The 27830-nt window shown below is 48.7% G+C and overlaps 1 protein-coding gene and 1 long non-coding RNA gene across 3 annotated transcripts in view; one reads left to right on the forward strand and one right to left on the reverse strand.

Moving 5' to 3' along the window:
* Positions 1 to 302: 302 nt before the first annotated feature.
* On the forward strand, positions 303 to 27711 carry PLEKHO2 (pleckstrin homology domain containing O2). 2 transcript variants are annotated; one of them, XM_051797121.1, is made up of 6 exons: positions 303 to 613; positions 5418 to 5570; positions 11857 to 11973; positions 18596 to 18700; positions 20819 to 20917; positions 23239 to 27711. In XM_051797121.1, the coding sequence occupies exons 1-6, from the start codon at positions 605 to 607 to the stop codon at positions 24469 to 24471; spliced, it is 1716 nt and encodes a 571-aa protein (XP_051653081.1). In that variant the 5' UTR covers positions 303 to 604; the 3' UTR covers positions 24472 to 27711. The 2 variants fall into 2 exon arrangements, with proteins under 2 accessions (XP_051653081.1, XP_051653080.1); XM_051797120.1 differs by lacking the exon at positions 303 to 613 and adding an exon at positions 1313 to 1490.
* Positions 6669 to 27830, reverse strand: part of LOC127475369 (uncharacterized) — a 32402-nt gene continuing 11240 nt past the window's right edge. Inside the window, exons 2-3 of the long non-coding RNA XR_007906181.1 lie at positions 7763 to 7861; positions 6669 to 7109 (exon numbers count right to left, since the gene is read on the reverse strand). This is a non-coding gene — a long non-coding RNA (uncharacterized LOC127475369). The remainder of the gene's footprint in view (positions 7110 to 7762; positions 7862 to 27830) is intronic.

Consider the following 27830-nt stretch of genomic DNA (forward strand, 5'->3'; position numbering starts at 1 on the left):
TGCCCAACCCTGGGTATCCTATTGGACCCTGGGGACCCTGATGGACACGAGGGACCCTGCCTGATCCTGGGGACCTTCCAATTTCAGGGACCCTTCGATTTCAAATACACTGCCCTACCACGGGGGTCTGGCCTGACGCCTAGTGACCCTATCTGACCCTGGGGACCTCTCCCACCCCAGCTCCATGTCCCGCCCCGGGTATCCTGTCCTATCCCACAGTCCATGTCCCACCCCGCAGCCGCCGTCTGAGCGCAGGGATCCCGTTCACCCCCGTTCCTCGGGCACAGTCCCAGCCCGTCCCGGGGGCTCCCAGCCCCACGCCCGCGGCAGGGGGGGCCGGGGCCGGGCCAGGCGGGGGGGCCGGGCCAGGCGGCGGCGGCGGGGCCGGGGCCGGCGGCGGGGGCATCCCCGCCTCCTCGCTGGCAGCGCCGGAGCCGCCGGAAACCCGGCGGTGCTGCTGCTGCCGCGGCTCCGGCTCCCCGAGAAGTTGTTGCGGAGGCGAGAGCGGCGGGGCCCGGCCCGGCACCCCCGGCATGACCGTCCGCCCGGAGCCCAGCGGGGCAGCGGGGCGGCGGCCGAGCCCCTGAGCGGGCGGCGAGGAGCCATGGAGCAAGTGAGTCCGGCCGGGAGCGGGACGGGAGGGGAGTGTCCCTGGGACGGGGCTGGGGGACCCCCGGGGCAGTTCGGGGCTGGGGGACCCGCGGGCCGGGCGGAAGAAGCGCCCGCCGAGGCGGAGGGACCGCACCGGCCACTTCGGGGTGTTTTCGGATGTCCGCCGGCGCTGGGACATCCCGGCCCCGCTCCGCCCGGGGGACAGCGATAGAGATCGTGGGGAGAGGGGTCCCCATACCTAGCAGCCCCCGGAGCGGCTCGGGCAGAGCCTCGGCAGCGCATCCCCTCAGCCCTCGGGATGTTGGACCGGGCCGGCCGGGGAGGGGCTGCCGGGCTCGGCCGGCGCTGGTTCCACGCGTGCTCGGGCCATCCCGTGTGACTCCTGCTGGGGTGTTGTCCTGCCCTGCTGGAGCCGGGCCTGGGTCAGACAGCCGGCTTGGACATGTCTACGCACCTCCAGCTTTCCCCACTTCTGTTCTTCTCCTCTCTTTGAGACGGGGTTAACTCAGAGAAGGGCAGCAGTGCTTCTCCTGCACACGTAGTTTTTCACATCCATCGGATGACGCCCAAGTGATCCATCCCTGTGCGGATTGATTAAGATGCCACAAATTGGTTAGCAAGTTAAACAAGTCGTTTTCTCCCCTCGTCTGGCCATGCAATTATTCCTACTTCCTTTCCTTGAATGAGGTTTTGCTGGTCATGCACAAAGCTCGCTCCCGGTAGTACAGACTGCCCGAGGACTTCAGGCTCTGGCACATGCGATCCCAGTAGTTGTGGGTTGTCTCTCCCCCCTCACACCCTCTTATTTCAGCTCCAAACATTCTGTGGCAAGAATGAAAGCTCTTTTAAAACAGCAGGGAAACGACAAAGCAGCCCAGGTTGGTAATGGCTGAGAGCTGTTATTATCCACTGGCATCCATGAAATTAATCCACGGCAGAGAAACTGCTTCCAGCTGGTGGCCACCGGCCAAAGGGGCTTCACACCCACCCCAGCATCGACCAAGGGCCTCACCGGCCGCTCTTTGTTACCAGTACGTGGATCCTCCATGTAGCACTTGCGGAAGGGGGTGTCAGATGCAGTTCCCCAAGTTCCACGTGGATCTGAGCAGTTCATTTCAAGTGAGACAGTTTTGCTCCTGTGAGCCGGGGAGAAGTGGAAGTGCTAAGAGCCAGGTTTGGAAGATAAAATGGAAAGGGAGGAAAAGAGTGGAGGTGTGGGGATGCTGGTTGTCTCCTGTCCATTTGCTCCTTGCTAGAGAGGACTGTGTGGTAAGTGAGGTGCTTGCTTTAATGAAGTTGCTGTAACTGGCTAAGGCACTTCTGTGCACTGTGTGTAACTTTAGAAGTACCACCGCGGTTCAACTCTTGGGGTTTTTTTTGTTGGAAGACATGAAGAGTATGTGGGTTTGTGGGCCTGTAAAATACAGGGCAGGGAGGGGAGAAAGAACTGCCTGACTTTTAAGTAAAAAGCCATCCTGTCCCCCTGATTTGGGATCTCTGCTGAGCTGCGAAATGTGAGGCTAAACCAAGCTGGAAGAGTGGAACTTGTGTTTCACTTCTAATGCCACCGTGATATAAGATGCAAAAATGGCTTGGTTATGGATTGGTTTTGGGAGCAATGCCTTTGGCATGATCCAGCACTGGGATAACTCAGTTCTTCCTTCATTTACCCTGGCTTGCTTGGCTGATGTCAGAGGAGTTCTTCTCATGCAGTTCTTCTCACTGCAGTGTCAGGAATGAATCCAGCACAAGAACATCCCATGAAGGATATGTTAGTGTTTCTTGCATGATGCTCACAATACAGCTGAGTTAACAACAGCAACTGATGTCTTTGTGCCATGCTCCTGTTTTAGTTGTGGAATTGCAAGCAGAGAGGGCAGGATGGACTCAATGTCCTGATCCTGGTGGAGCCAACCTCCCCTCGCTGGTTCAGGGTAGGAGTGGCATAAAAATAATCTGCAAAAAATGTCAGGCAACCCGTCTCCAGGACTCTTCTTGCTTTCACAGGAACAAATAGCCAAGTTGCATCCACAATTTTTTTACATCCTTAAAATGCAGATGACGGATTACAGCACCTGCCCCCCCTCTGGGGATGTGCTGGGTGTGTGAAGGGAAAACTGCTGACCCAGAGCCCAGCAGCTCAGCAGCCCCCTGGAGTGCAGGATCACACCCCTCACTTCTGCCTGACAGTGGGGACTGGAGGAGACAGCTCAGGCTCAGGTGACTCCTGCACAGCGACAGGGGCAGAGCCCTTTGCTTCTCAGCAGATGCCCTGTCATCTGCATCCCATCTCACCTTCCCTCCCCTGGGCTGCTCAGGTGGGGCTTGAAGTCGTGGATCCTCTATGTGGATGCTCCCAGGTCCTGGCACAGTGGGAAGTCCTGTCTGGTGTTGAGGGAGCCCCACGCACAGCTCCATTTAGACAGGTGGCTCCAACCAGGGCTCTGGAGTGGCCTGGGGAGAGGGTGAGCTCCAAGGCCACCCTTCCATGTCATGGAGGGGAGGTGCTGTCCCTGGAAGGCTGGAGAGCTGGTGAGCCAGACCCCAAACCAGCTCAGCCTCATGCAGAGGTGTCAGCATGAGCCCCAGCTCTACTGGGATGGGTTGCTTTTCAGAGGTAGATGGTATGTGCAGTGTCTTCACAGGAGTACTTTTATTTTAAGACTAGAGCAGTTTTCCCTCTGCAGAGCAGAGCATGGATAGACATATTTACCATGTGATTTCAGCCTTTCTGCCAGGTGGGGAAAAAGAACAGCAAAAATTTATCTGCCAAGCAAGAAAAGCCTTAAAGAGTAAAAGCATTTTGTTGATTGTTGGTCTGGACTCACTGAAATAAACTCTTCATACAATAAACTCTTCATCCATTCAAAACTGCTACAAGGGAGGTTAAAGTCCATGCCCAATTATCTAAAAATGACATCAAAAGGGTGCTCGATCAGGAAACCAGCAGGTCTATATTTGTGCAGGAATTGATGTTTGCTGAAGTCGCAGATCTCAACTGAATACAACTTCCTGGCGACCTAAAAAGTCAAGTTTAAAAAAAAGCCCACGCCACACAGTCCCCCCTCGCTTCCCGGAAAACTTTTTGGTGCTCAGTCATCCTGTATTGTGGACATTTCAGACACGGCTCAGTACAATTGAAATAACTTCTGCAAAATGCGACAAGGATGTTACAGGTCTTGGCCTGGTTTTCTTTTAGGTGAAACAGGGTTCGTTTGAGTTTCTTGTTCCCAGTCTGCACCTGAGCCTACCTGCAAAGCCCGGCCTCTTCCTGACCTTAGCAGGGATCAGAATAAATGTGGGTGCAGGGTGTATTTAAGTTGGTTTTCCTATTTTTATGGGTGCAAGCTCCCGCTTTGGAATAACAGCTTACCCAATGGTAGCTGCTGTCCAAGGGTGTGTTCACTGGAAGTCTGGTGCATGGAAACAGATTCATCAGCAAGGCTCTCCTCCGAATTTTTGGAGCTCATCCATCTCTACTCTCTCTGTCCTGACCATGGGAGTGTCCAGCTCCAACTCCTTTCTATTCGTGCGGGATTTCCTCGTGTTATGAAACAAGATGTCTGAGCTCCAGCCAGTCCAGCTTGAGCAGTGAGGGCCATTTTGGCATGTCTGGGACTCTCCTTTGTCACTCATCCTCTTTTTGTGTGCCGGCTTTCTGCAGCAGGATTGCTGCTATTAGAGGTGAAGACATGGAGGAAACTGAGTCTAGGGGACAGTGGGGTTCCTGGGAGGAGGCTGGAGGATTTGGGCTTGGCCTCTCCTGACAAGTCACATGGTTAGCAAGGTGTTTGTGTACGGGGATTTGGCTCAGCGAGGGATTCCCCTCACCTTGCTGAGGGAAAGAGGCTTATTGAGAGGTCCATGGGATGTTGGAAGAAGCAGGGCACTCCAAGGGAGGGGATATGGGGGGGATCCTGCCTCTGCAAAGGCTCTTCCAGCACACTGGAGAGGAGGAAAGCTCTCATCTTTAACTAGTCTGCTGGTGAAGGCATCAGCTAATAAGCCCAACTGCACCTGCTCCCTGTCTTAGGTTTCCTGTCTCTGACGAGAATGTTGATACTGGATTTTTCTGATGGTTTCTTCAATGCAGGGAAGTTCTGCGTCTCCTGGTTTTTACCAGATCTGGAAAACCAGCAGCATCCCAGTGCAGGACAGTGGAGCTCTCCGTGCTTGCTGCAGGCAGGCGAGAGCAGGCTGTGACAAACAGCAAGGAGCTAAAGGGAGGACAAAAAAACCACCCCCACTCTTGGTGCTGTCTTCTCTGCCAGTCCTTCCCACGCAGGAGCCTGCCAGGAACATTTTAGTGCAGATGGGATGAAGTCCTGGCCCTCATGCTGTGGATTTGCCCATGGGAGTTGTTTTGGGCATGATGACCAAATGTAGACCCAGAGGAGAAACTTGCAGAAGTGGCCTTGAGCTAAAATATGAGTGTTGCTACTGATGCCAGCAGGATCCATGCTGCTGGGATTCATCAGAGAGGTGTAGAAGCAAAGAGGAGAGGAGGGTGCTCATTTTCAAGGTGCACTTGGTGCACAAGTGAGCAGGGAGTACTTGCACAGAGGAGGCAGTCCAAGGTGGACTTGCTGCCATCCCAACAGTGTCCCCAGGGGTGGACGGGGTCTGTGCCCACTCTCCAGTCCTGTGTGAGCTGGCTGAGTTTTCCTCTGGAAGATGCCAGTCTTTTCCCTTGTGATGTGGTAGGGAGGGACCACGTTTGGTGGGTGCTGAGATCTTCTCTGGGAAGGCTTTCTCATCATGAAAAGTGCTTTGAATATAATTCCCTCTCCCTTCTCTCCTTGCAGGATACAAAGGAGGAGGTGTCAGAGAAACCCAAGTCTGCTCCAACTGCAGAGAAATATGGCTGGATTAAGAAAAGCAGTGGGGGTCTCCTGGGATTGTGGAAGGATCGTTACATCCAGCTACGGAAAACACAGCTCGTGGTCTACGAGGACGAGGTATGGTCACAGCTAACAGCCTTCAGTGAGGGGCAGGATCAGGCCCTTGGGGACACATGTATGTCCCTGTGTTTTTCACTCTTCCCTGCAGCCCATTCCTTTCAAAAGGGCTTCTTCAGTTTACTCCAGGAAGGGTAAATGCTGTAAAAAAGAGACAGCAGCTGTGTTTCTGAGTATATTATATATCATAAATATTTTAGCCAGTAAATATTTTGACAGTGCCATTGCCAAAGAAAAAAAAAAAAGGGGGGGGCAGGACATCCTGTGAGAAGGTGAACGGAGTAAAGCTTCGGGCGGAAGCAGGATATGTGCAATGTGGTTTTGGCTTTTGAAGGATAAAAGTGGATTGTAGCAGGCTGACTTCCCACCTGCTGCTTGAGGGGATGGCAGGCAACCCTGCAGCTGTTTGGCACCCCTCAAGCAGCTCAGATTGTTGCTAACCAGACTCTTCAGGGTTTCTTTTAGCCACTGATGGATGCAGGGAGATATTGTGTTTGCTGTCCTCCTTAAGCAGGGACACAGTCTGGATTTGGCTCATCTTTTCCCTTTACTTGAGCCAGTTCTGAGCAAAGGACCCCTGGGAACCTTGTCCTGGACTTCCCCAGATAAACTGCATGCCTTGAGTTCATGGCTGCGATTAGAGCTGTTTCCAGACAAATGAGAAATAAGAGCCAAGTGAAATCTGTGCTGCGTTTTCAGGCAAGAAGAATGAAAAGTGCAGGGCTGGTCTTGCCGAGCTGCAGAGGTGGCTCTTTCCTGAGTGAGGCCCTCAGTTCCTGGGCTGGATGCAGCTTCTGCAAGAGCAGAGTTTGCCCCAAAAATCAGAAATTTCAGTGCAGAGCACAAGCTTCAACCGAGGGGGGTTTGAGGTGAGAGGTGAATAAGTCTGAGCCCTGCTGGTATGTGGTGGCTCGAAGTTTGTGTGTGCAGCAGGATGGGGCAGCATGGTCTGCACAAGGACCACGTGCCTCTGCGGTGTCTGACCCAAGGGGGTCTGGGTCATGTGTGGGCACCAGGATGGTATAAAAGCAAAATCACGTAGTGCATCTTGTGCAGCGTGTCGAGGGAAGAAGAATGGGGAAATGTCTCAGCAGCTGCATTGCTGTGATGATTTCAGGAACAACGGGACCAGCAGTGAGTTCGGTTCTCTTTTTTAAAAAACATACTATTGCCTAATAAAGAAGATTTTGTTATAAACAGATTAGGTGAAAGGGTATTACCTCCTCCCTTATGCCGAACCCTCCTGCTCTTCCCAAATCCCAAAGCTTTCCGGAGGCGTTTGTTCTTAGCTATGAAATGTCATGGAGAGTACGAGAATAATGACAGGAGAAGTCGATGTCAGGTGATGAACAGCTCAGAAGGCAGGAAAAGCGGGAGGGGTTCTCATACAGAGAGGGATGCAGCCTGGTCCTGCAAACTGTTGACTCTCTGCAGACCATTTTCCAGTGCTCTGGACACCTGTTGACTCCTGCTGAAGCTTCAGGAACTTGCAGATTCAAAATCTATGAATATGACGTAGGTTTTTTGGAAAGGGCATGCCTTTAAAAACAAGATACATGGGGGCTCTCATTACCACAAGGGAAAAGGAGGCTTTTAAAGTAAGATTAATTTTCACAGACAATCAGAAGAAGGAAAAATCCCAATCATTTAAAAGGTTATTTTATTATCTAAACAAGGAAAATGGCATTTGTAACAACCAGGCATAATGTTTTCTGGTAGCCTGCGGATTGTGGTAACATCCTGTAATAAATTGCATCTGTAAGCTACAGTAGCTGCAAGGTCCCATTATTGTAAATAAGGGATCATGTTAATATCTATAGGCTATTAAACTGGCTTACAGTGAAGTCAGATGTCTTGGGAGAGGAAATTGCTGCAAAATTATCTGGTAGCACAATAGGATAGCATGTGATTGTGCAGACTTACTACAGGGGAACCAAAGGAAATGGCAATTTTCTGCACTCAGGAGGGGTCTTGTTGCCACAGAATCGAGGCAGTTCATGTTTATTACTGTATTTATCTTCCTTTATCGTGAGTCAGGGCAGTGTGGTTGTCTCCATCTTACAATTGGGGAACTAAGTTTTTGAGATGAGAAGGGCCAGCATGTAAGCAGAGTCTGCAGTGCAGTGTGCTGTGGTGGTTTGTATTTTTGGAGCTCAAGGTGCCATTTCCCCCCCTGGATCTTCTCCAAATACCTGCTTTGTGTGACCCTGGAGAAGGACACAGCATCCCAGGCCATCCTCAGGCTGAAACATTTTAAAATGTGGTTGTTCAGTTCTTCCTGACTTGGAGCCCTGGAAGAAGAGAGGAGATAAAACCTCAGGCAACAGAAATACAGGCGTATTTCCATATGTATCCTAAATTAGATGGGTTAAATGGGAGGGAGGTCAGCTTCCATGTGGGCGGGCAGGTTTAGAGGCTGAATATTTTAGCTGGTCTGAGCCCATCAGATTTCCAGGAACTGCTAGTGCCTTGGACTCACTGTGCTTTTATCAGCCCCTCCCGTGTCCAGCCCTTCACCAAGAGGTGCTGATGTTGCCTTTAGCAGTTGTTGCCTGTGCAGGCCACCCTGTTGGTGCAGTTGCATGAGACTGGCTGCACTTGTAGCTGAGGTTTAGGTGCAAAACAAGAGCAGAGGGGGCGGGCAACACAAGATACAGGAAGGAATGTTGTACTGTGTCACCGGAAAGTACAGTCTGAGCAGCACACAAATTCTGTATTTATCATCATCAATAGCAATCTCCTGGAATGAGCTCCTGACCTGCCATGGGAGCGTGTTCCCCATGTTGTATCTGTTAGTCAGGCTTTGGGTTTGGTTTAAAGCAGAGCCACCTCCTAAAGGCAAATGGCCAATGGTTATTGTGTTCCCTGGAGCAGATGGGGTGAAAGTCATCCCACCCGGCTTCAGGTTTCTTTCAGCGGGTGGGAAATGAAGGGAAATGGATGTCTTGTTGTCTCTGTGCCTCCATCTACAGCACCCTACATCTGTACCCTCACCTAAATGAAGACTCATTTAAGGAAAATATTTGTATAATAATTACATATCCAAATCTCAGGAAAGGAGGCACTGATGCAAATACTGGGATCATGAGAAACTACTGTGCAGGTCCACAGAGAACCAAGCAGGTTATTTTCTAATGGGATTTCGTGTCTTCTTGTCTCTACATATTCTTGCCAGAATAAAAAAACCTACAGAGAGCATCTGAAGACCAGGCAATGCTATATAGAGAGACTAAACAGATCAATATCATCGCTCCATGGATTAGAAAGCATCAGTCTTGGGTTTGATTTTTTTCCCTAAACAGTGTAGCTAGTGGTTGGAGTTGTTTTCTTGCTGTTTTAGGGGTTTTTTGTAAGTGTATTATTTGACAGGGAAAAATCCTACTAGACAAAGTCTTTTAGAGGTCAAAGGATCCACTTGGCATTCAACAGTCAGGCAGTTATCATCTGTATTTTGCCTCTGGTAAAGCGATAGCAAGGTATACCCAAAAGTGATTTATTAAAACACTTTGAGAGCCTCAGGTACAGAAATAAATTATTATTTCAGATCTAGACATTTTACACTGAATGGAGGGTCCCAGCCCGTGAATGTGTGTCAGTGAGGAGATCTTTGCTGAGCATTATACCTTCATATAAATAAAAATTTCAAGGAGTCTTTTTCCGCCCTTTTTATCAACTTTTCATTAAGGAGCTTTGCCAAGTGTGATTCTTAGGTTAAGCACATGCATTAATGTGTCCAGGTGTTCAGTAATTTTCTTCTTAAGGGCCAAACCAACAGACACAGACATGTTTAAGTCACAGGATCTGCTCCATGAATAGCTAATGGAATAGTCTTTCTGCATTAAATCAGGAATGTAGGGGTTCCTGTACCAGGACTGAGCTTGTCCAGAGCCTGTGTCTGACACCTGTAGGCTGGGGCAGGACTCTGGAAGTGACCTCTGTGATGCTGAGTGTCCTGCACATCCCAGGAGGTTGAAGGGACCTGGAGACCTGCGACAGGGTTGGGTATTTCATTCTTCATTCTTCATCTTGGTGGTGCAGGACAGACATAAAGGATCTCTTTGTGACCCAGGTAGGCTCACGGAGAGGGGATGGCTGCTTGCCAAGGGTAAAACAGAGACAAAAGCCCTATTCTGGTGCTCCCTGAACTCAGATGCTTTGCCTTTGCCTCAGACTTGGAGTTTTTATATTTCTCTGGCTGCTTTCTTCCCCTCCCTCCCTGAAGAGGATAATTCACTTGGGAAGTTCAGGTCCCTGAGAGGAAGGAGCCATAGCTTGCACACTCAAATCGGTGTCCCTGGGAGACAGGGTCCTGCATGTCCCTGTCCTCTCTGCCCTTGTTCCCTGGTCAGACCACAGTCCCCAGGGCCTCCCCAGGGAGGAGAGGGGCAGCTGGAAGGCAAGAGGCAATTTCATAGTGAAACCACAGCTCTCCACCCTGCCAGGTCCTCCTTGCTCCCCAGCTCAGTGCTCCACAGTCCTTAAAAAGTGGAGGACGGCTTGCACGGGATCAAAGTTCCAAAAGGCAGGAAGGATGGCGTGGACAAGGAGGGTGATAGGGAGCCACTGGGCTCTGCTGGGGACAGTGCTGCTCTTGAGAGTGGGGAGGGTGGGCAGGAGCCGTGGTGCTGGTCTCCGGTCGGAGCGCTGCCAAGCCCTCCACATCCTGAGCTCCAGAGAAGGAGCTGGAGCTGCACCGGCCGCGGCAGGGCTGGAACGTGGGCGGTCATCCACCCAAGGCCAGGATGAGATCACCCATCCCCGAGGCATGTATTCCTGACCTCACCCTTCTCTGTCATTTGTGGGCCGCTGAGGGGTTATTATTTCCATCCCTGTCCTTTTGCAGTGACATTGCAATACAGGATTGCAGCAGGAGCCTTCAAAGGGCTCAGTAGCGTCAGCAGGATTTTATCGGCTGGGTTTTAGGTTTGGGCAGGATTAATCTCCTCCTCCTAGTATGCATTTTCCCAGTTCACATTCACCTACTCAGTGTTAAATGACATAAACAGTAATGTCATTAAAATAATAAACCTAAATTAGATCCAGACATCCCTCGGTGGCTCAGACCTTGCTCTGTGTATCGGCATCGGCTCTGCCGGGCCCCCATCCCCAGGTAGGAGGGTTAAGAAAACTGAAACACAGCCTGGGCTCTGCACAGCAACTTAAATGTCAAGTGGTAAAAGGAGGAAATTCCCCGCAGCCCACTTCCCTCTGAACTCTCCATTCCCTGCCTCCAGCCACGCAGCAGCTTCCTGGCTACGACATGTTTCCTCATCCCACACCCCCTCTCCGCTACAGGAATTGCTAAATACAAAGTCATACGGGTGCAAGGAACTGCCCTGGGAGCAGAGCCTGAGCTGGGGCTGGTTATGGCCAGCAGTTTTAATTTGGGATGGTACCAGAGAGGTTCATGGGCTGTGCTGACTGTAGCACTTCACCGGCAAGAGCTGCTCAGAGATTCTCACTGCTCATTTGTGCTTAGCTAAAGGGAGCTCTGGTCTCTGCTGGGCTACTGAGACATGAAGAATATTATCTGCCCAGCGTTACGCTGCGATTCCTATTAGGGATGGTGCTCCACAGCTGAACCGAGCCACGCACCACGTGTGGAATCTTAGTTATGTTACTGGGAAAAATGAGCCAAGATCGTGGCCTGCAGTCATCAGTGGAGATACTCCAGAGATAAATATTCCCTGCTGAGACACTGGCCCAGACAGTTCTGCTGGCTCTGTGGGACCGTATTTCCAACCCTAAGCGTTTTGACAGCTCGGAGCGTGGCTGTGAGAGGACTCTGTCCATCGCACGTGGCTCCCACTGACCTCTTTGACATGAGGAGCAGCCGCCCCAGCTCAGTGTGGCAGCCGGGCTCCCCTCTTATCCCTGCTCTGCCTTGGGCTTCCTGGGGGGCTGCTTGGACCATGGTGACGCTTGTGTCATCTTCCCTGTGAAGAAGCAGGATCACATCTCCTCCTTTCATTGTGGGGAGGAAGTAGTGTCACTTCTGGCTGCAGATCCCTGGATGAGGCCAACAGCTATGGCAGAAGCTGGTGTTACTGTCCATAACCTGTTATTTGCTCAGCCACTGTGGACCACTAGGACTGTAGCTTAAAGACCAGGGTGTTTTCTTAGTGAGGTGCCAGCCTGATTTATGGGGTTTGCTGTCTGCATGCAGGTTATTTTTAAGGCAGAAGAGCTTTTAGATAGATGCAAGGGGAAGACGTGCAGAGTTTGCTGGTATATGATTGATTTCAGTGCCTCCTATTCATAATGATGTTTCATTCCCTCTCTGCAGGATGAACAGAAGTGCATAGAAACAGTGGAACTGGAGAGTTATGACAAGTGCCAGGAGCTGCGTGCACTACTAAAAAGGAAAAACCGTTTCATTTTAATCCGCTCCCCGGGTAAGAAGGTAGGATTGCCTTTCTCATCACCCTCCAGTCTGCTAACTCCAAAATGAGTTCCCAGGCAGCTGTGCCCAGAGCAGAAGGGCTCTGAGATTTAGGTCCTTGGCAGCTGGGAGTGTGTAAGGAGGAACAACACTGTCATGCAGACTTTGTTGTTGTCATGGGGAAAGGGGTCTTGCCATGGCTCAACTTTTTCCTCTTGGTATTTTTCCTGCCTTGTCACTTTCTTTCTTCCAGTACTCCCTGTGCAGTGGAGAATGACCGTTCCCTGTGGTTCCCCCATGTGCTCTGGGTGAGGATGTGTCCCTGTCCCAGCTGTAGGTGCTGCAGCTTTGCCCAGTTTCCAGTTAAATCAGTAATCCCAATCCATGTAGCGAGATAGTTCCTGAAGTTGGAACTGGTGATCTGAGAAATTCCAGTGCAAAGTTACTTGCAGCCAAACAGTTCCTAGGAAAAAAGATTTATTTTGCAGAATTCATGAAACTCCACCTCTTTAGCTTCCTGCACAGCATCTAGTTAGATCCTGAACCTAAAACCAAGGCTGGTGTTGCAATGAGATTGTACATCCACAGGAGCACTGGCTGTATGCAAGGACACCCTGCCTTGCTTCCTATCCAGGTTCATCATCACTGCATATCCTTGGAAGTTCTCCTTAGTTCCTACTTACATGCTATCCATTTCAGCATTGTTATGGTCTAGGATGCTTCACTGTTGCTTTGGGGCATCACACTATGACTTATTTCTAATTTCAGTGTGATTTTATTGCCCTAAGAAATCTTACCAAATCTCCCCCTGCAAATCTGAGAGGTTGTGAGGGACAAAACACATTCATTTCCATAAGAACATGAGTAGGCAAAAATACTGACTTGCTGCATTCCCCCATCTCTATTTTGTTTAAATAAATGGAGATTGTTTAGTCCTTGTTGTCATTGTTGCTTATTCTTTCACTTCAGTCACTTAGTGTTTATTCATACAATAAGACCCCAGCTGAGTTCAGGGCATCATTGTGCTCAACTTCATTCAAAACAACAAAACAAGGACTGTCCTGCCCCAAAACACTCCCGCGGACCAGGGTGGGGATGGAGAGAGAAGGTGAACAATGTTTGTTTTGCAAGTAGCCACAGTCTGTATCAGGGAGAGAAGTGATATTAAGCACCATGCACCAAAGTGATGGAAGGTTGGAAATCCACACCCTGGGCTGGTGAGCTCTGGTGCAGAACCAGAGCCCAGAGCACATCACAGAAAAACCCTTCCCTGTGAAGGTGGGGAGGCCCTGGCACGGGTTGCCCAGAGAAACTTTGGCTGCCCCATCCCTGGAAGTGTCCAAGGCCATGTTGGACAGGGCTGGTGGAAGGTATCCTTGCCTATGGAAGAAGGGCTGGAACTAGATGTCTTTAAGGTCCCTTCCAACCCAAATCATTACAGGATTCTGTAATTCCAAGTGCACACCTATTCATAGGAAGGCCAATTAAACCCTGTGTGTTCAGAGATGGGCAGCATGGTAGGAGTCAGTATTATCTGCAAGTATGTCACTGAGAGAGAAGTGTGTAATAGCTGCATATGTCTCTGTACTGCTCCATGAATCAACACAGGGTGAGAGACTGTTCCTAAACCTTTTATTTCTTGCTATGGGAAAAATATGCCCAAATTGTGCCCGAAAGGGTAACTTCATCCCTTTGGCATGCTGGCAAGTTTACAGTTCCCCTGTTTTTCATGCCACTGATTCAATGGAGACCTAGATAGAGGCTACTTTTTATAAGGCTCTTTTGGTGAAAGGAAGGGCTTTTATAAATGAAAAGTTCCCTGTTTGTAGCTCCCCTCCCACCCTCCTTTTGGCTGGGAATCTGGTGAGGGTGTTGACACACAACATACTTTGGCAGATGTTAGTACAGGCTTCAATTAGGGGGCCAACGTACACAACTGTCCTTCTTCTGTTTTGAAATTGCAGCTGTGGCGATATATATCAGCTAAACATTTTCCATTTGGGAGGCTTGCTGCCATCCACAGTTTAAAATCACCCTGTGAGCCACCACATCTTGCTAGGTTGTTTTTTTTTTTCCCCCTCCATCTCCTGAATATAATGCTGAGGAAGGTAGAAATCCAGTGAGTTTTTGGGACTTAGGAACAAGCTAGGAAAGGCCATTCTCTGCACAATAAGAGTCTCCCTCTTGAATACAGAGAGCCCAGTTTAAATCTTGGATGGGATATTCTTGAAGAGCAGAGATGAATGTCAGTTAAAACTACTCGGCTGCTAAAGTTTCACCTGAATAAATAAACTGCCCTGCTAAAGGCTGGCCTTTGATGGATGTACCCCAGATTCTGCTTGCCCTGTTCACAAGGATGACATTTGTGTCAGGCTGTGACAATATGAGCATGTCACACGCCTGCACTGGTATGGAACTGAAAGAAAGCATTGCCCCCTGAGCTTCGATTCTTCAGGGAGGGAAGCTGGCAGTATTGAAAAGCCCTGTTCTGCTTAGAAATATCAAATGCCTCATTCCACCCATAGCAATTAAATGAAAACTGCTGGATGCAGAGAGCTGGCCTTCTAAGAAAGGGCACCAGCCTTGGCCTGGGGACTTTAAAACGTACTCACCATGCAAAAAGCAGTGTAAATGATGCTTGGTGTAAAGTGCCTGGAGACTGGCACAAGAGACTGGCACAAGTCTGGTACTCAGTGGGTCTGAAAGCCTTCAGCTGCAGGGAAGTCTTAACATCGGGAAGAGGGTGGTGATAGTAAGGGAAAGAGTCCACCAGCAAGCCCTGCAGCTCCTCCCTAGCACGGCCAGACACCTGCAGTCAGGGGTGCAAACTTCCATTGCTTACTTTTCCCTTTGTTAGGTACCTGGAACTGCCTTCACCAGGGGCTCAGCCTGGAAGCTGCAGTAGAATGCAGTGAGGCATGGAGGAGTCTGCTCCTGGGGTCTGGCAGAGATGCTGTGTTATTCCCAGGGATGAGGTAGCTCTTGGTTCAGCTGCAGAAAACCACCAGAATACTCTGACAATCATCTCACAGAATCATGGAATGGTTTGGGTTGGAAGGGACCTTAAAGATCACCTAGTTCCGACTCCCCTGCCACGGGCAGGGAGTCCCTTGGCTTCCACTTTTCCCTCCATGATCTAACCAGATGAATTCATTTAGAAGAAGGCAGGAAATGACCTCACATTTGGGAGAGAGACTCTGCTGCACTCTTGGTGGTTTAAGTCATTACTGACCCAGCTCTGGTCAGCTTCTGCTGGAGGTGACCACCCTGTAGCAAAAGTCAGCAGTCAGCATCCCCACAGCAGTTCACAAGCAGTTCACAGTCCAGCTTAGCCCAGCCCCAACACCAGGCTTTGCACTGGAACAGGTGAGGAGCAAGCACAGGTCTCTGTCGCCCACCTCTGCTGCAGATCAGCAGAATTGCTCAGCAAAGAGCAAGTGCTGGTAAAGGCCTTAAACTGCAGCTACACAGTTCTCCAGAGCTTGTCTGTTAAATCATTCAGTGCAAGTACAACAGCCTGACCCCGGGAACACTTCTCTTTCCTGGAAAGCAGGCTCAGCACAGCCATCAGACTGTCAGTGCTTGAGGAGACTGATGTCTTGAGGAAGACAAGGAGCAGTCAGGGAGCCTGTGCCCGCTGCCGTCACGGACAGTGATCCGTGTGGGAGCTCTTGTTTCATGACATCTCGGCAGTGATTCAGCAGGAGCTGACTGGCCGTGCTGTGCTCTGAGCAACTGACAGTAAATTGCGTAGCCTGTATTCAGGGCTTACAATGGTCACTAGGTTTGGCCATGACAGCTTTTCCTGGCACACCAGCCTGTTGTTTATGGCATGACTCAGTCTCAGCTGGCTTAGCAAGAAGGAGTGTAAATGTGTTACCCTGCCTGCTGCCCTCTTATATTGGTGTCACTGACTCTCTGCTTTAAATTCCTGCTGGAGAACAGACCCAGCTTAACATTTTGTGGGAAATATCCATCTTCAGGTGCATCTGCTGATATTTGTAAATACTCAAATGAGAAAAGATAAATTCATTTATTCCTTGTTTGTAAGGAACCTGGGAGTCTCAGAGTAGTGCAGAGAGCCCCAGTTACAGGCACGACTGAGACCAGATCCCCCCCGGCTCCTTCCTGCCTTGTCTCACTATCCATTGGATTTGCATTTGATGGCAAAGGGTTGCATGCCAGAGGGACATCTCAGCTTCTCATTAACGATGAGCCACCCCCTCCCGAGGTTCTCTCTGCTCTGCCACAGAGTTGCTGACACCAGCGCTTAGTCACAGTCTGGGAGGCTTTATTTGGAATGAGGCACAGAAAGTGGCATTGGAAGAGGAAGCTTGAAGAGAGGCAGGAATCCTTCCCTTGAACAACATGTACAGAGATTTTGTAAACCCTGGTGCAGGCTGCCAGGTCTTTGCCAGGCAGTGCAGCAGCTCAGCTGCTCACAAGTAGAGCTTTCTCATAAGCTTTTATAATCACAAAGCTTTGGGGCAAAATCGTTTCCAAACAAAAAAAGTTTTTAAGCACACACAAAACCAGGCCAGCTCGGACTAAAACAAAATCTGGCCGTCACTCCATTTTGGAGCCTTGCCTTCCCTTAAGTTCCCTGGTTAGAGTGGCCCTTCTGCACCCCAGACAAAGGGCTCTTTTTCCAGAGGGCTGTGGGTCAAGCCCTATCCTCTCCTCTGAACTCTCAGGAAGGGATGTGGTCCTGTTACCTTCTATGCAAACTCGTCAAATAAATCATCTTTCCTCAAATTGCTCCTTAACTCCCTGCTTGTCGTGTTGGGAGGGTCTGGCACTTTGTGGCTATGCAGATGTAAATCCACGGCATTAACACCAGGAATAAATACATAAGGAAGAACAGTTGGTTTCTAGCAGCAGGAGTGGCTGTGAGGAGATCAGGCTTTAGTTCTGCAGAATTTCTGATGGTCCCTTCAGAAGTTGCTGAGACCCAGAACAGTTGGGGCTTTGTTGTGCCATGAACAAGGAGCTGCTAAGAGCCTTCGACTGTCAGTCACCCATTAGCTTTGTCCCTCTCATTTAATATAGTCCCTGTTTTATATAGACACTGCCATGATTTCAGAATGTGGGGCCTCATTGACAAAAAGACTGAGACTACAACTGCTGTAGAAGGCAGTGGGAAGGTTAAGAATACCTATAGGATGTTAAATACCTGAAAAAAAACTATTCCAGACAAGACCCCACCAGTATATTTTGAATGAAAAAACTATTCCAAACAAGACCCTACCAGTATGTTTTGAATGAGCCTCTCTGTATCTCACTTCCACACCTGTAAGAGGTGGATTATTTCAGTTGCTCTGAAAAGGAACTTGTGAAGCCCCCAGATATTTTAGTGATAAGCAGGAAAGGAAAAAGATTGATGGGGGAATCAGGAATCCTGTTCTCAGGGCAGGGCCGGAGCAGAGTGCAATCAGTAAGATATATTGACCCATGAGGATAAAACACACAATGGGATAACTCAGGAAGAAGTGCCATCCTGTCATTAGGGATGGTGCTGGGAGGAACACACACAGCAGGCTGACAATCCCTACAGCCCCAGAAACACTGGGAGTGTCTCATTTTTAAGGGCTTGATTTTGCAACGTTGCTGATGTTCTTTAGCACGGGAGCATTCCTGTGTGCCTGGGCAGTGTGGATTAGGGCACCACATGGAGCTGTTTGGATTCCAGCTGGTCTGCCATGGAGCCACCTATAATGTGAAGATGATATTTCCCTCACCTGAAGTGTACTCTGGGGCAAAGCTACACAATTCTGGTGAGGTGCTCAGAGAAAACAGCAGTGAAGTAAATAACATCCTATCTGTTGTCCCTGCTGTGGTCAAGAAGAGATTGTAAACACTGAGCAAAGCCATGGGGCTGCCCTAGAAGAAGGGAAGAGCTGGCTGGCTGGAGGACAGGCCATGCAATCATCCGTCCTCCCTCCTTGTTTGTGACCCATGCATCTTGCCAGCTCCCTTTTGTATGGCCAGCTCTTCCCTTCTCCCTAGGACAGCTCTTCAGCCCCCCAGAGCGCTCATTTCTGTAGCGTTCACTGCCGGATTTCATTTGCAAACAGAAAAAGATACAGTGAATTTTTTCACTTACATCGCCCTTGTGCCTCATTGTGTCCCTGCTCAGCTGAGCCAGGATTAGTGCAGCCAAGGTCAGTGCCCTGGATTCCCATATCAGCTCTGTTCTGCAGAGCCTCAGGAACAGGGAAGCAGGCAGAGCCCACTGCATGCAGCCTTTCTTTCTGTTCCTTGCAGCCTGGGGGAAGTGGGAGATAAAGTATTTTATTCCATCTGAACCAGCCCAAGATGACTTGGACTTTCAGTCTGAGACTGTGCACAGTGTAAACATTTGCTGTACCACTCACTGCTGCTTTAAGAGCTATTCCAAGTGTTTTGCAGAAGGAAGAAATTTACTTTCTTACTACTTTAGTTACTAGTTACCAAAATAAAACTACAGCAACAGGCTGTTCAGCATAACAAAATCCTGTTCATGGGAGCTATGCCAAAGCACAAAGGAATCTGCAGTTTAAACACAGGCTGGAACTGGAAGTTATATAGAAACTGAAGTGATTCAGAGCTACCTCTGGTCCTGACAAGGAACGCTCAGGGAAAAATTGTCTCTCTGCTCTTGCAGGTTCATGATATCAAATTTCAAGCTCCAACTTTGGAAGAAAAGGAATCATGGATAAAAGCTCTTAATGAGGGGATCAACAGAGGCAAAAACAAAATATTTGATGAGGTAAGAGAAATAGTTTTCAAACTCCTGTGTTTCTGTGTCAGTCCTCATCCACAGCTCCTTTAGCTAAAAGCAGAACTTGCCTGAACCCTCGTTCTCCCTGTCCTCCCTGCGTTCTAGCCATGGTCCAAGGGAAGAGAAAGACAGTGTGCAAAGCCAGGCAAGTTCCTTCCCTTCAGGCTGGGAGCTTTTAGCCTCTTCAGTTCCCAGCTCAAGAAGGCAGAACATGTGAAAGAGCCATTTGTACCCTCCTACACTTTGCTGCCTTTCCCTCTGTTCTGACAGGGTTAGATGCAGGGAGGCAGGAGCAGCTGGATGAGTAGATGGTGTGCCAGAGGGATGGCCTGTGCTGCTAAGAGCTGACATCAGGAGGCCCATGGACACAAGAGCTCACTAAAGTTGGTGGGAGGTGGTTTGGTGGCTTCAGTGGGTTTGGGATCAGAGAATTCATGGGAGTTCCCCTCTCCCAATGGAAGCAGCTGGTGCAGAGAAGCAGCTGCAATGCTGAGTTGTGTAGAGCTGGGATGCAGCCTGGAGAGACATATCTTCCCCATGCTGCCATGATCCTCAGCACCAAGCAGCTTAGAAATGGAGGTATTTGGTTAGGACATAGCCCAGTCTTCAAGGCTGGAAAAATCTGAAGTGACTCAGTCCACCAGCTATTCTGCCTGCAGTCTAGAGACAAGTCTGGTGGAAAGTTACTCCATGGCCCCAGCCAAACCTGCCTGTCTCTCAGCTGGCCCCAGCACACCTGCACTCCTTAATTCTCCTCCCATCCTGCTGCACAGAGGGAAGGATGAAGACTGCACATCCTAGAGGCTGTTCAACCTTGCCCTGCTCCCTGTTAGCTTGTGAATCAGCCCTGTGCTAAACCAAAGGGGCAGCATCTCTTCTGCAGTTGTTTCAGTAACTGAAAGGAAGTGCACAAAACCAAAACCACGGGAATGACACAAGAATGAAACAAGCAGGGTAAGGAGGGGCAAAACAATCAGCAACATCTGTTCAGCAAAGGAAACCAAAGCAATGAGTAAAAGTTTTGAGAAAAGGGTTAAGTGCTGTACATACAATGAGAGGTGTGAACTCTGAGAGCTTGGGCTTTACTTTTGTTCAGCAGAGGGCAAAAGCAGGTGGGTACAGGGGGCAGTGAACTCTGCACACCCCTCAGCAGCACAGCAAGGTGGGATCTCAGGTCACCTTCCTGCCTGGTGACTTGGGGTTATCCTCCTTACAGAGGGATACAGCCTCTAATTCTCATTCATTCCAGTAAGGATCAAACCTCAGATTTAAAGTGTTTCTACACAGGCCAGGCACAGGCTAATGAGTCAAGCCCTCAGCTGGCTTGGATTAGCTGTTCTGTGCTAAAAGAGCTGTAAAACCACTCTGCCATATCAGCCAGGGGTTGGGACCCATTTTTCCCTTTAAATTCCTGTTTCACCCTTGCCAGCTTTCCTATTGTACAAACTTGTGGTACCAGGAACGTGCAGATGTTTCACCATCCGCAGCCACTGAAGTCCCTCTGCATGGAGCAGATTCCAGCCCTCGGCCATTGCAGTGTGGGTGGGTGGGTGGTCACAGAGAGCTACCTGTCAGGGCGCTGGGACCTCCCTCCCTATATGTGTGAGGCAGTGGATTTCTCATCTGATTCCAGGAAATAAATTTGTTAATTCAGCTGGAGTTGCAATTAATCCAGGTCACTGCTCACACCTTCTCCTCAGCATCCTGCAGTCATTAGAGCTGTGGAAGGGAAGGGCTGTAACAAAGCACTGCTGATACAGTTCACCGTCAGGTCATGGTTATTAATGAGCTTTCACCTCTAAGATGGCAGCAGCAGTTTTGGTGCTGTGCTCTGCCACATGCAGGACCCAGTCCAAGCAGCGAGGACAACAAAGCTCCTTGTGTCCAGCCTTTCCTGCTCCTTAGGTGGAGGGGAGCTCAGCCATTGCAAACCTGTGAGACCTTAAATATCTGTCATGTACATGCAGGGCTTTGCAGGCAGGCTGTAACTGAGCTCTGAGGCAGAGACTAGTGGTGATTCACCCACATCCCTTCATGTGTGACAGTTAGTATAGACATATCTTGAGAAATTAATGATCCTCTTGCTTTTTTCTTTCCCTGGTGAAGGTGAAAGTAGACGAGAGCCTTTCCTTGGACCATGTAACTCGGGACAGGGTGAAGGTGTCCCACGGGCGCAGACCACCCACAAGAAGTCACCTAAAGGAGGTAAGTGCAGCCTCCTGCAGTGAGCCATCCCACCAGCTGGAATCACCAAGAGCTGCTCCTTCCACTTAGGTAGAAAACCCCAGGGAAAACCCCAGGTGCAGCCCAGAGAAAGCTGATGAGGGAAACAACTTCCTCTGGGAAAGACTGTGCCAACACCTCCCTAACGAAGCTCCAGGTTCCCATAGATCTGTATCTTCTGTGACAAGTTACCATATATTTAGCTTTCCATAACTCATAAGCTGCTTCACCATCTGTTGAGAACCATTATAGTTTCATTTTCATCAGAAGAGACCGAAGCTCCTGTATTTATTTTCTAAGACATGACAGTTTTGTAGCCACAGTGGTCTAAAGGTAGAAGAACTGCACAGTCTGTGGGGAGAAGTTGTATTTTTATTAAGCTAACTGGAGAAAGCAGATGAGCTTTCAAGCTTACAAGCCCTTCCTGAGGTCTGAAACACAATTCATTATTCTCCCAGGCAGTTTTATGGACTAGCCTGTCTACTCTTAACTGATTTTCTGGATCTGTCACTTAAAAAAAAAAAGCAAAACCACAAAATAAACCTGCAGTTCATTTCCATGGGAAAGGTTCTTACTAATGTTTGATTCCTGTGATTTATGAAAAAGTTTCCACAGACAGATTGATAATTGAGCAGAGCATTAATCTCAACCAAGAAAGGTTTTTAAATCAAACCTTCTCTCTTCAAACTTCCAAAACTCTGACTTATGTGCCTGCACAGCACTCAGATGACCCTTGTGCAGAAAATGAGATGCCTTGAGACTTTTTACTTTGCATAGAAATGGAGGGAGAATGTCTCTTCCAGAGAAATGCATGGGAATGAATCATAGATTCTCATCCACTCCTCCATAAAACTGCAGAAGAAAACATGACAATAGTCACAGCAACAGTGAAGTGTGGATTCTCTGTTGCCTAATATGGGTTGGGTAAGGTGGGAAGCCCTTCCCTAGGCACTAAAGACATCTCTCTGCTCAGATCACTATTTTCACAAGATATCTCCAAGGTTAATACCTGTAAGACCTCTCACCTTCAGCCAAAATCAGGGGAAACTGGCTTACAAATTCAGAAGCAGGAATGAGGGGAAAGGGAGGGAATAGAGCCTGCAGAAAGATGTGTATCAAAACTGCTGGCTGCAGATCCGTGAAGGAAATGGGATGAAAGATTATTTTCAGTGTCAAAGCAGGCCAGGTGAGGACAGGTCAGGGCCAGGATGCAGCTTGTCTCTGTCTCTCTGATGGGCTGGAAATGCAAAGAGAGACTTTAACTAAATTCCCTGCACTGCAGGAGCCTGGCCCTGGCTGCAGCTATGCCTTTGTGTGGTTTTGGGTTCCCTCACACAGGAACTGTCACCGCATTTCTCCCTCTGGGCCACTGAGCTTACACACTGCAATGTCTTTGTTAAGTCCATCCTTTTTAGGAAAACCTCCCTACTAGAGCTATTTGCACACAGCCTGTGGTCTGAAGGAGGTTTAACCAGCTGAGGCTTGGCCCTGGTAAGATGGGGATGACATCAGGTTGGAGGAAGCAAGCAGAAGGCAACAGGATTACAATAGTATCCCTGGCCATGCAATCTAAAGATCAACTTGGTTTATCTGTTCAAGTAAAAATATGACAGTCTCAAAAGCAGAAAGCAGGTGAGCCTTTGGGTAGGCACGTTGTAAATGAAGGGGGCAGAGGGATACAGCCACCACAGGACAAGGGATAAAAATATGGCAAATCTTAACACTAGCACCCTCAGGAAAACTAAGAAATACAGTTATGGTGGAACAGGCTTTGAGACGTTCTCAAAGGAAGTAGTAAAATAAGTTCTGTGCTTTTTATAGAATCAAGGGCTGGTTTGTGTGGGAAGGGACCTTAAAATTCATCTCATACCCCTGCCATGGCAGGAAACCTTCCACTAGACCAGGTTACTCAGAGCCCCATCCAGCCTGGCCTTGAACACTTCCGGGGATGGGGAGGCCACAGCCTCTCTGGGCAACCTGTGCCAGGGCCTCACTACCCTTATAATAAAGAATTTCTTCCTAATATCTAATCCTAATAAGTTTAAAGCCATTCCCCCTTGTCCTATCACTACATGCCCTTGTGAAAAGTCCCTCTCCAGCTCTCTTGGAAGCTCCCCTTAGGCACTGGAGGGGGCTCTAAGGTCTTCCCGAAGCCTTCTCTTCTCAACTCTCTCAGCTTGAAGCAGCAATGCCTCACTTGCCATGCTGGTTGTGAGGGTTTTGCACTTTAACTTGAAGTTAAAGGATGGAGCACAGGACTGATGATGGGAGAGATATTGAAAGCTTTCTCTCTTGTACTTCAGGCTGCCAAGTGTACATCCGATGGAATCCTGCGACTGGATCTGGATGTAGTAGACAACGGACCGCCGACCTTTGATTCCACTGTCAGCGAAAGTGACAATGAGCCACCTCAGAAAGAAACTCCAAAGCCACCTATGCCACCTATAAAACCCACTGGCACAAGAGAAAATCAAGATGCAGACAACAGTGTTCCTGACCAGGAACATAAAAAAGCTCTGTCTCCTCCAGTGCCTCCAGATAAGAAGCTTAAAGAAGGCGTCACATCAAAGGACAGTGTAAATGTCAAGGATGAGGACTCTGTAAGCCCAGAGAAGAGTGCAGAAGGATCCCAAGCACCAAGTGAGGAAAACAAGGAGAACCTCATTGAGGTCAGCAACAGGGTTATAGCAAAACCTCCAGTTCCACTTCCTAAGAATGTATCAGACAAGCTAAAAGTAGCTTGGGACCAACCAACCATTGAGCCTAAAAAGGCAGAAGACTTGGAATCATCAGGAGATGACAGCAAAGACAACCTGGCTGAGGTTGCTGCTGCAGATGTTGCAAAGCCTCCTGTTCCTCCTAAGGTTCTGTCAGAGAAAATGCTTGCCACAGTGAACTCCAGCCATGGTGACCTGGAAGCTGGGGAAGAGCTGGAGTCTGGCAGCTCCAAGCCCCCGGTGAACGGGATCTCTGCCAGCGAGGGAGCAGAGTTCACATCCCCAGCAACTGAAACAGAAGAAGGAAATGGGAGAACTGCTGCTGAGAAGGAACAGCAAACTTCAGCAGAAGAGACAGAGACTTCCTTAGCTACAGAAGCAGACCACGAAAGTGTAAAAGCAACTATTGAGAAGAAAGATTCTACAGAATGCACTTCAGGTCTCAAGCTTCGCAGTTCTTCTCTGGGAGACTTGCTGTCTGATTCCAAAAATAAACAGAGAGCACTTGCAGGCCAAGGTTTCCTGAAGGATTCCCATCAATGCTTAGCTAAAATGGAGGAGAAAGTTGCTAATGAAAGGGAAAAGGCAGAAAAACTTCTGCAGAAGGTTTTACGTGAAGGGTTGGAGCAGGCTCAGGAGGGGAACGGACCCCCAGTGATGGCAGAGACGTTGCTCAATGAGGCAGTAGAACAACTTCGTCAAGCTACACAAGTTTTGCAAGAAATTAAAGGTCTTGGAGAACTGAAAAAAGAAGCAACACAGAAACAGAAAGAAAAGCAAAAGGATCTAGTGACTCTTTATAGGAGAAGTGCTCCTTGACATACTCTGCAGAGACTTCTTTCTCAAAATCAAAGCTAAACATTTGCCATTTATGATTTGTACCATTGCTAGGCCAGTGTTTAAAGGTGGTCTTTCGCTGTGCACACACCATGTTTGTGGGGCAGAATTGAACTTTCAGTTATAGCATCTTTCTTTCTTCATGTTGTACATACCAGTCTGGTTCTAATCCTCTTAGCACAGCAGAAGGTTACAGGACAGTGAACAGTTTCAAAAATGTGAATGCTCTTCCAGGACTCTGTCCAAAGTCCTTTCAATGGATCAGGCCTTAAAAATTACTGGTAATCCGACCAAGCCAGATTTTTTGAAAGGAGCAGAAAGGCTATTCTAGCAAAAGCCCCTGTCTCTCTGTATTTACAGACAAGCAGATACCAGATTACACTGGCACCTATCTGGTTTGCCCAGTTAAATCATCTAAGGATAAATGTAGACAGTGTTTGTTCACTTGCTGGCAAGGTTTCCCAGACCACCTGGCCCAGTGACATTTAGGAATGTAAAGATAAACGGTTTAATCTTCTCCAAAGACACTCTCAAAACCACATCCACAGTTAAAAAGTGACCTCACACAGAGGCAAACCAAACTGGCCAATTCCTGGCTCCAAGTAGTGTCCCTGATCTGGAGCAGCTGTATGAAGGCACTCTGAGTCTGGTCCTGCAGAGTTTTAGGTGTGCTAAGGACTGCCTGCGTGAGCACAAGTCTCAAGGCATCATTACCAGGCAGGTATTGATTTTTCCTCTTAAATTAATAGGGAAATTGAGGTTACACTTGGCCTGTGAAGGTGTCTTCTAGCAGCACGACACGTTTATTATTGAGGACCATACCCATCTGGTAACTCTGAATCCCCTCAGCACTGTTGGGAACAATTAGCCAGGCATTTGGAGAACTTGACTCTGGGAGATCCCCAGGAGAGCTGTCACTAGGGAGCTTTGGGGATGTGCGTTCCCTTAGTGTTGTCTTGGGAAGTAACTGACAGGAGCAGGCACATCAGGCAGCGGGTCTGGATGAGATCCCTCTTCCCATGGAACATGTCTCTACCTGCAGTGTCCTGGCCAGCCTGAGAGCCAGGGTTTGGCCCAGACCTCTGTAACTGGCAGACATGGAGGAAAAGGCATTGTGCACGCACAACTTCGGGGCTGGTCCCAGTTGCTGAAGTACATTAAAATGCATCGCTGCAGAAGGATCTGAGGAAGGAATTGCAGAAGGCTTCAGCACAATTCCCACAGCTTCCCTGTCCACCTGCTGAAAGCAACCACAGTTCCTGTGGTCTTTATTGATTACAGCAGTGACAAAATCATGTCTTTGCACTACTGCTGTAGAGACCTGAGCTGGGTCCCCTCCCCTGTTCTCTAGAGTTGCTCTTAGGAGAATGTGACAGCCCAAAGGGCTTCTCCTTTGCTTGAGCCAGACTCTGAAAGCAAAGGCAAGGCTGACCTTCCCAGTCTGGTTCTAAGGAGTGACACGCTACCTAAACTCTTTTCTCTCATTTGCCAGCACTTCCCTCTTAGTTCATCCATTTCTTCTTCTTCTAATTTCCCAGGTCCCACAAGGCTGCAGTGGGCTGCAAACACCCCCACAGCAGCTGTAAAGCTTCATCTGAGCCTCCTCTTAGGCTGGGCAGTGGGCTCTTCAGGTCTGAGCACAGAAATATTGGCTTTGGGCTTCCAAACATCCTACTTTTCACCATCTGGAGCCAGTAAGACAGGTAGTGACTACAACCCATGCTTCTGTCTCTTTTGATTAAAACGGCCTTGGTTTTAGTGGTCTGTCCCCCTCTCAAGACAGGCAGAGATGTCACATGGGAATTCACTTGTTATTCTATCTAGTGGAAAATTCTACATAGTCAAACACTCAGGGCTCGGGTGCCAAAAAGCTTTGCTTTGAGACAAAAAAGTTTCCTATGTCCTAAGCCCACCCCCAGGCACACAGCCTGGAGCAAGCTCTGGATCTGTGTCATTTGCTGCTGTAGAGTCAATGTGAACTGTGGGTCATATTCACCTTTCCAGACACACTTAGGACAAGGGCTAAGAACACAGACAATAATTCAGTGCCTATCTGCTATCTAAATGTATTTTTCTGCATGTGCACTTTTGTTTACCGAACACTGTGTGGTATGAATGTGAGCTGTCAGAACCTGGTGTGCACTGGAAGTCGAGGGACATCAGCTCCAGAGAGCGGGCAGGCTTTTGCAAGATGCTGTTCTATAACGAGATAAATTAGATGGGAAAAAAACCAGTTCACACTAACAGGAATATACACAAACCAGGGCAAACTCTGGGTACAGGTTCATATCCCAAAGCTGAAGCCAGTCGTAAACTCCAGGGTTGGCAAATCAAAGGCTGGGACTGAAATCCAGGAGAATGCCAACAGCTTATGGGGTAGCTCAGTCCCCTAATTTATATACAAATGCTTTTTGCTCTCACAAGTGTTTTCTTGTGGCAGTGTGTACTGTGGATACTCATCTGGCAAAGTGCTGATGAAAATACCCAGACATCCCTATCTGTTACAGCCAAACCTAGAGGATGTGCTTATATTTACTGTATATTTTTATATTATACTGAATATTCTAATGAATAAATGTCTGACATTTTACTGAATACCCATCAGTAGGAATCCTAACAGGTAAATACCCTATATCTGTTAGGAAATGGGCAAGTTAAATCATTTTACAAGCTACAGCTAATTACTGTATATGCTGTACTAACAGAACATACTAGATTTGTATTATGTCTTGTAAATAGGTATAACTTAAGTGGAATCTCTGTAGCACTCAGTAACTCTCCTTCTGAGACTCTTGGTTTTAACTATATTTTCTAATAGGTTTAACAGTTTCATCCTAAAACTTTCAGTCTCCTACAGCAACTCGCATCTTCAGCGAACATCCTGCCAGCCACCATGCACTTTTTTTTTAATCTTCCTTTAAACTTACATTTAAACTTGCATCTAATTCCTGGCTGCACTAAGGCTGGGGGTTTATTTGGGGTTTTTTTTTGGTTTTTTTTTTTTGTGCCTGAAAGCCCTCTGGGCATGGAGTGCTGGGGTGTGAGTGTGTTTCGGGCTGTGCCACCAGGGTACAGGTCTGTGACAGGAAGGAAGTGAGTTTGCAAGCGAGCAAGTGTGGATGACGATCTGAAAAGCAGCTGCTGCAGCCCGTGGAAAGGCAGCACTTTGTCTCCTGCTTGTAAAGAGCTTTGAGATTTGGCAATAAAACCTCCTTTTAAAAATCTGCTGTTTCAGAGCTATTCGTCCTAAAGAGGAGCAAGGAAGAGCCACCAGGAGCAGCACGTTAAGGCTTTGCCCTGGAGGAGGGAACGTTGCACAGGCTGTGGTCAGGCTGGGGTGA

This window comes from Manacus candei, unplaced genomic scaffold, assembly GCF_025592945.1.
Source record: "Manacus candei isolate 608988 ecotype Guabito, Panama unplaced genomic scaffold, ASM2559294v1 h1tg000046l, whole genome shotgun sequence".
In the NCBI taxonomy this organism is placed as follows: Eukaryota; Metazoa; Chordata; class Aves; order Passeriformes; family Pipridae; genus Manacus; species Manacus candei.

Coding starts and splice junctions, on each gene's coding strand:
- PLEKHO2 (XM_051797120.1), top strand. CDS start 1,446: ATGAAAGCTCTTTTAAAACAGCAGGGAAACGACAAAGCAGCCCAG. Junction 11,974..18,595: donor TCCGCTCCCCGGGTAAGAAG/GTAGGATTGCCT, acceptor CTGCTCTTGCAG/GTTCATGATATCAAATTTCA. Junction 18,701..20,818: donor AAAACAAAATATTTGATGAG/GTAAGAGAAATA, acceptor TCCCTGGTGAAG/GTGAAAGTAGACGAGAGCCT.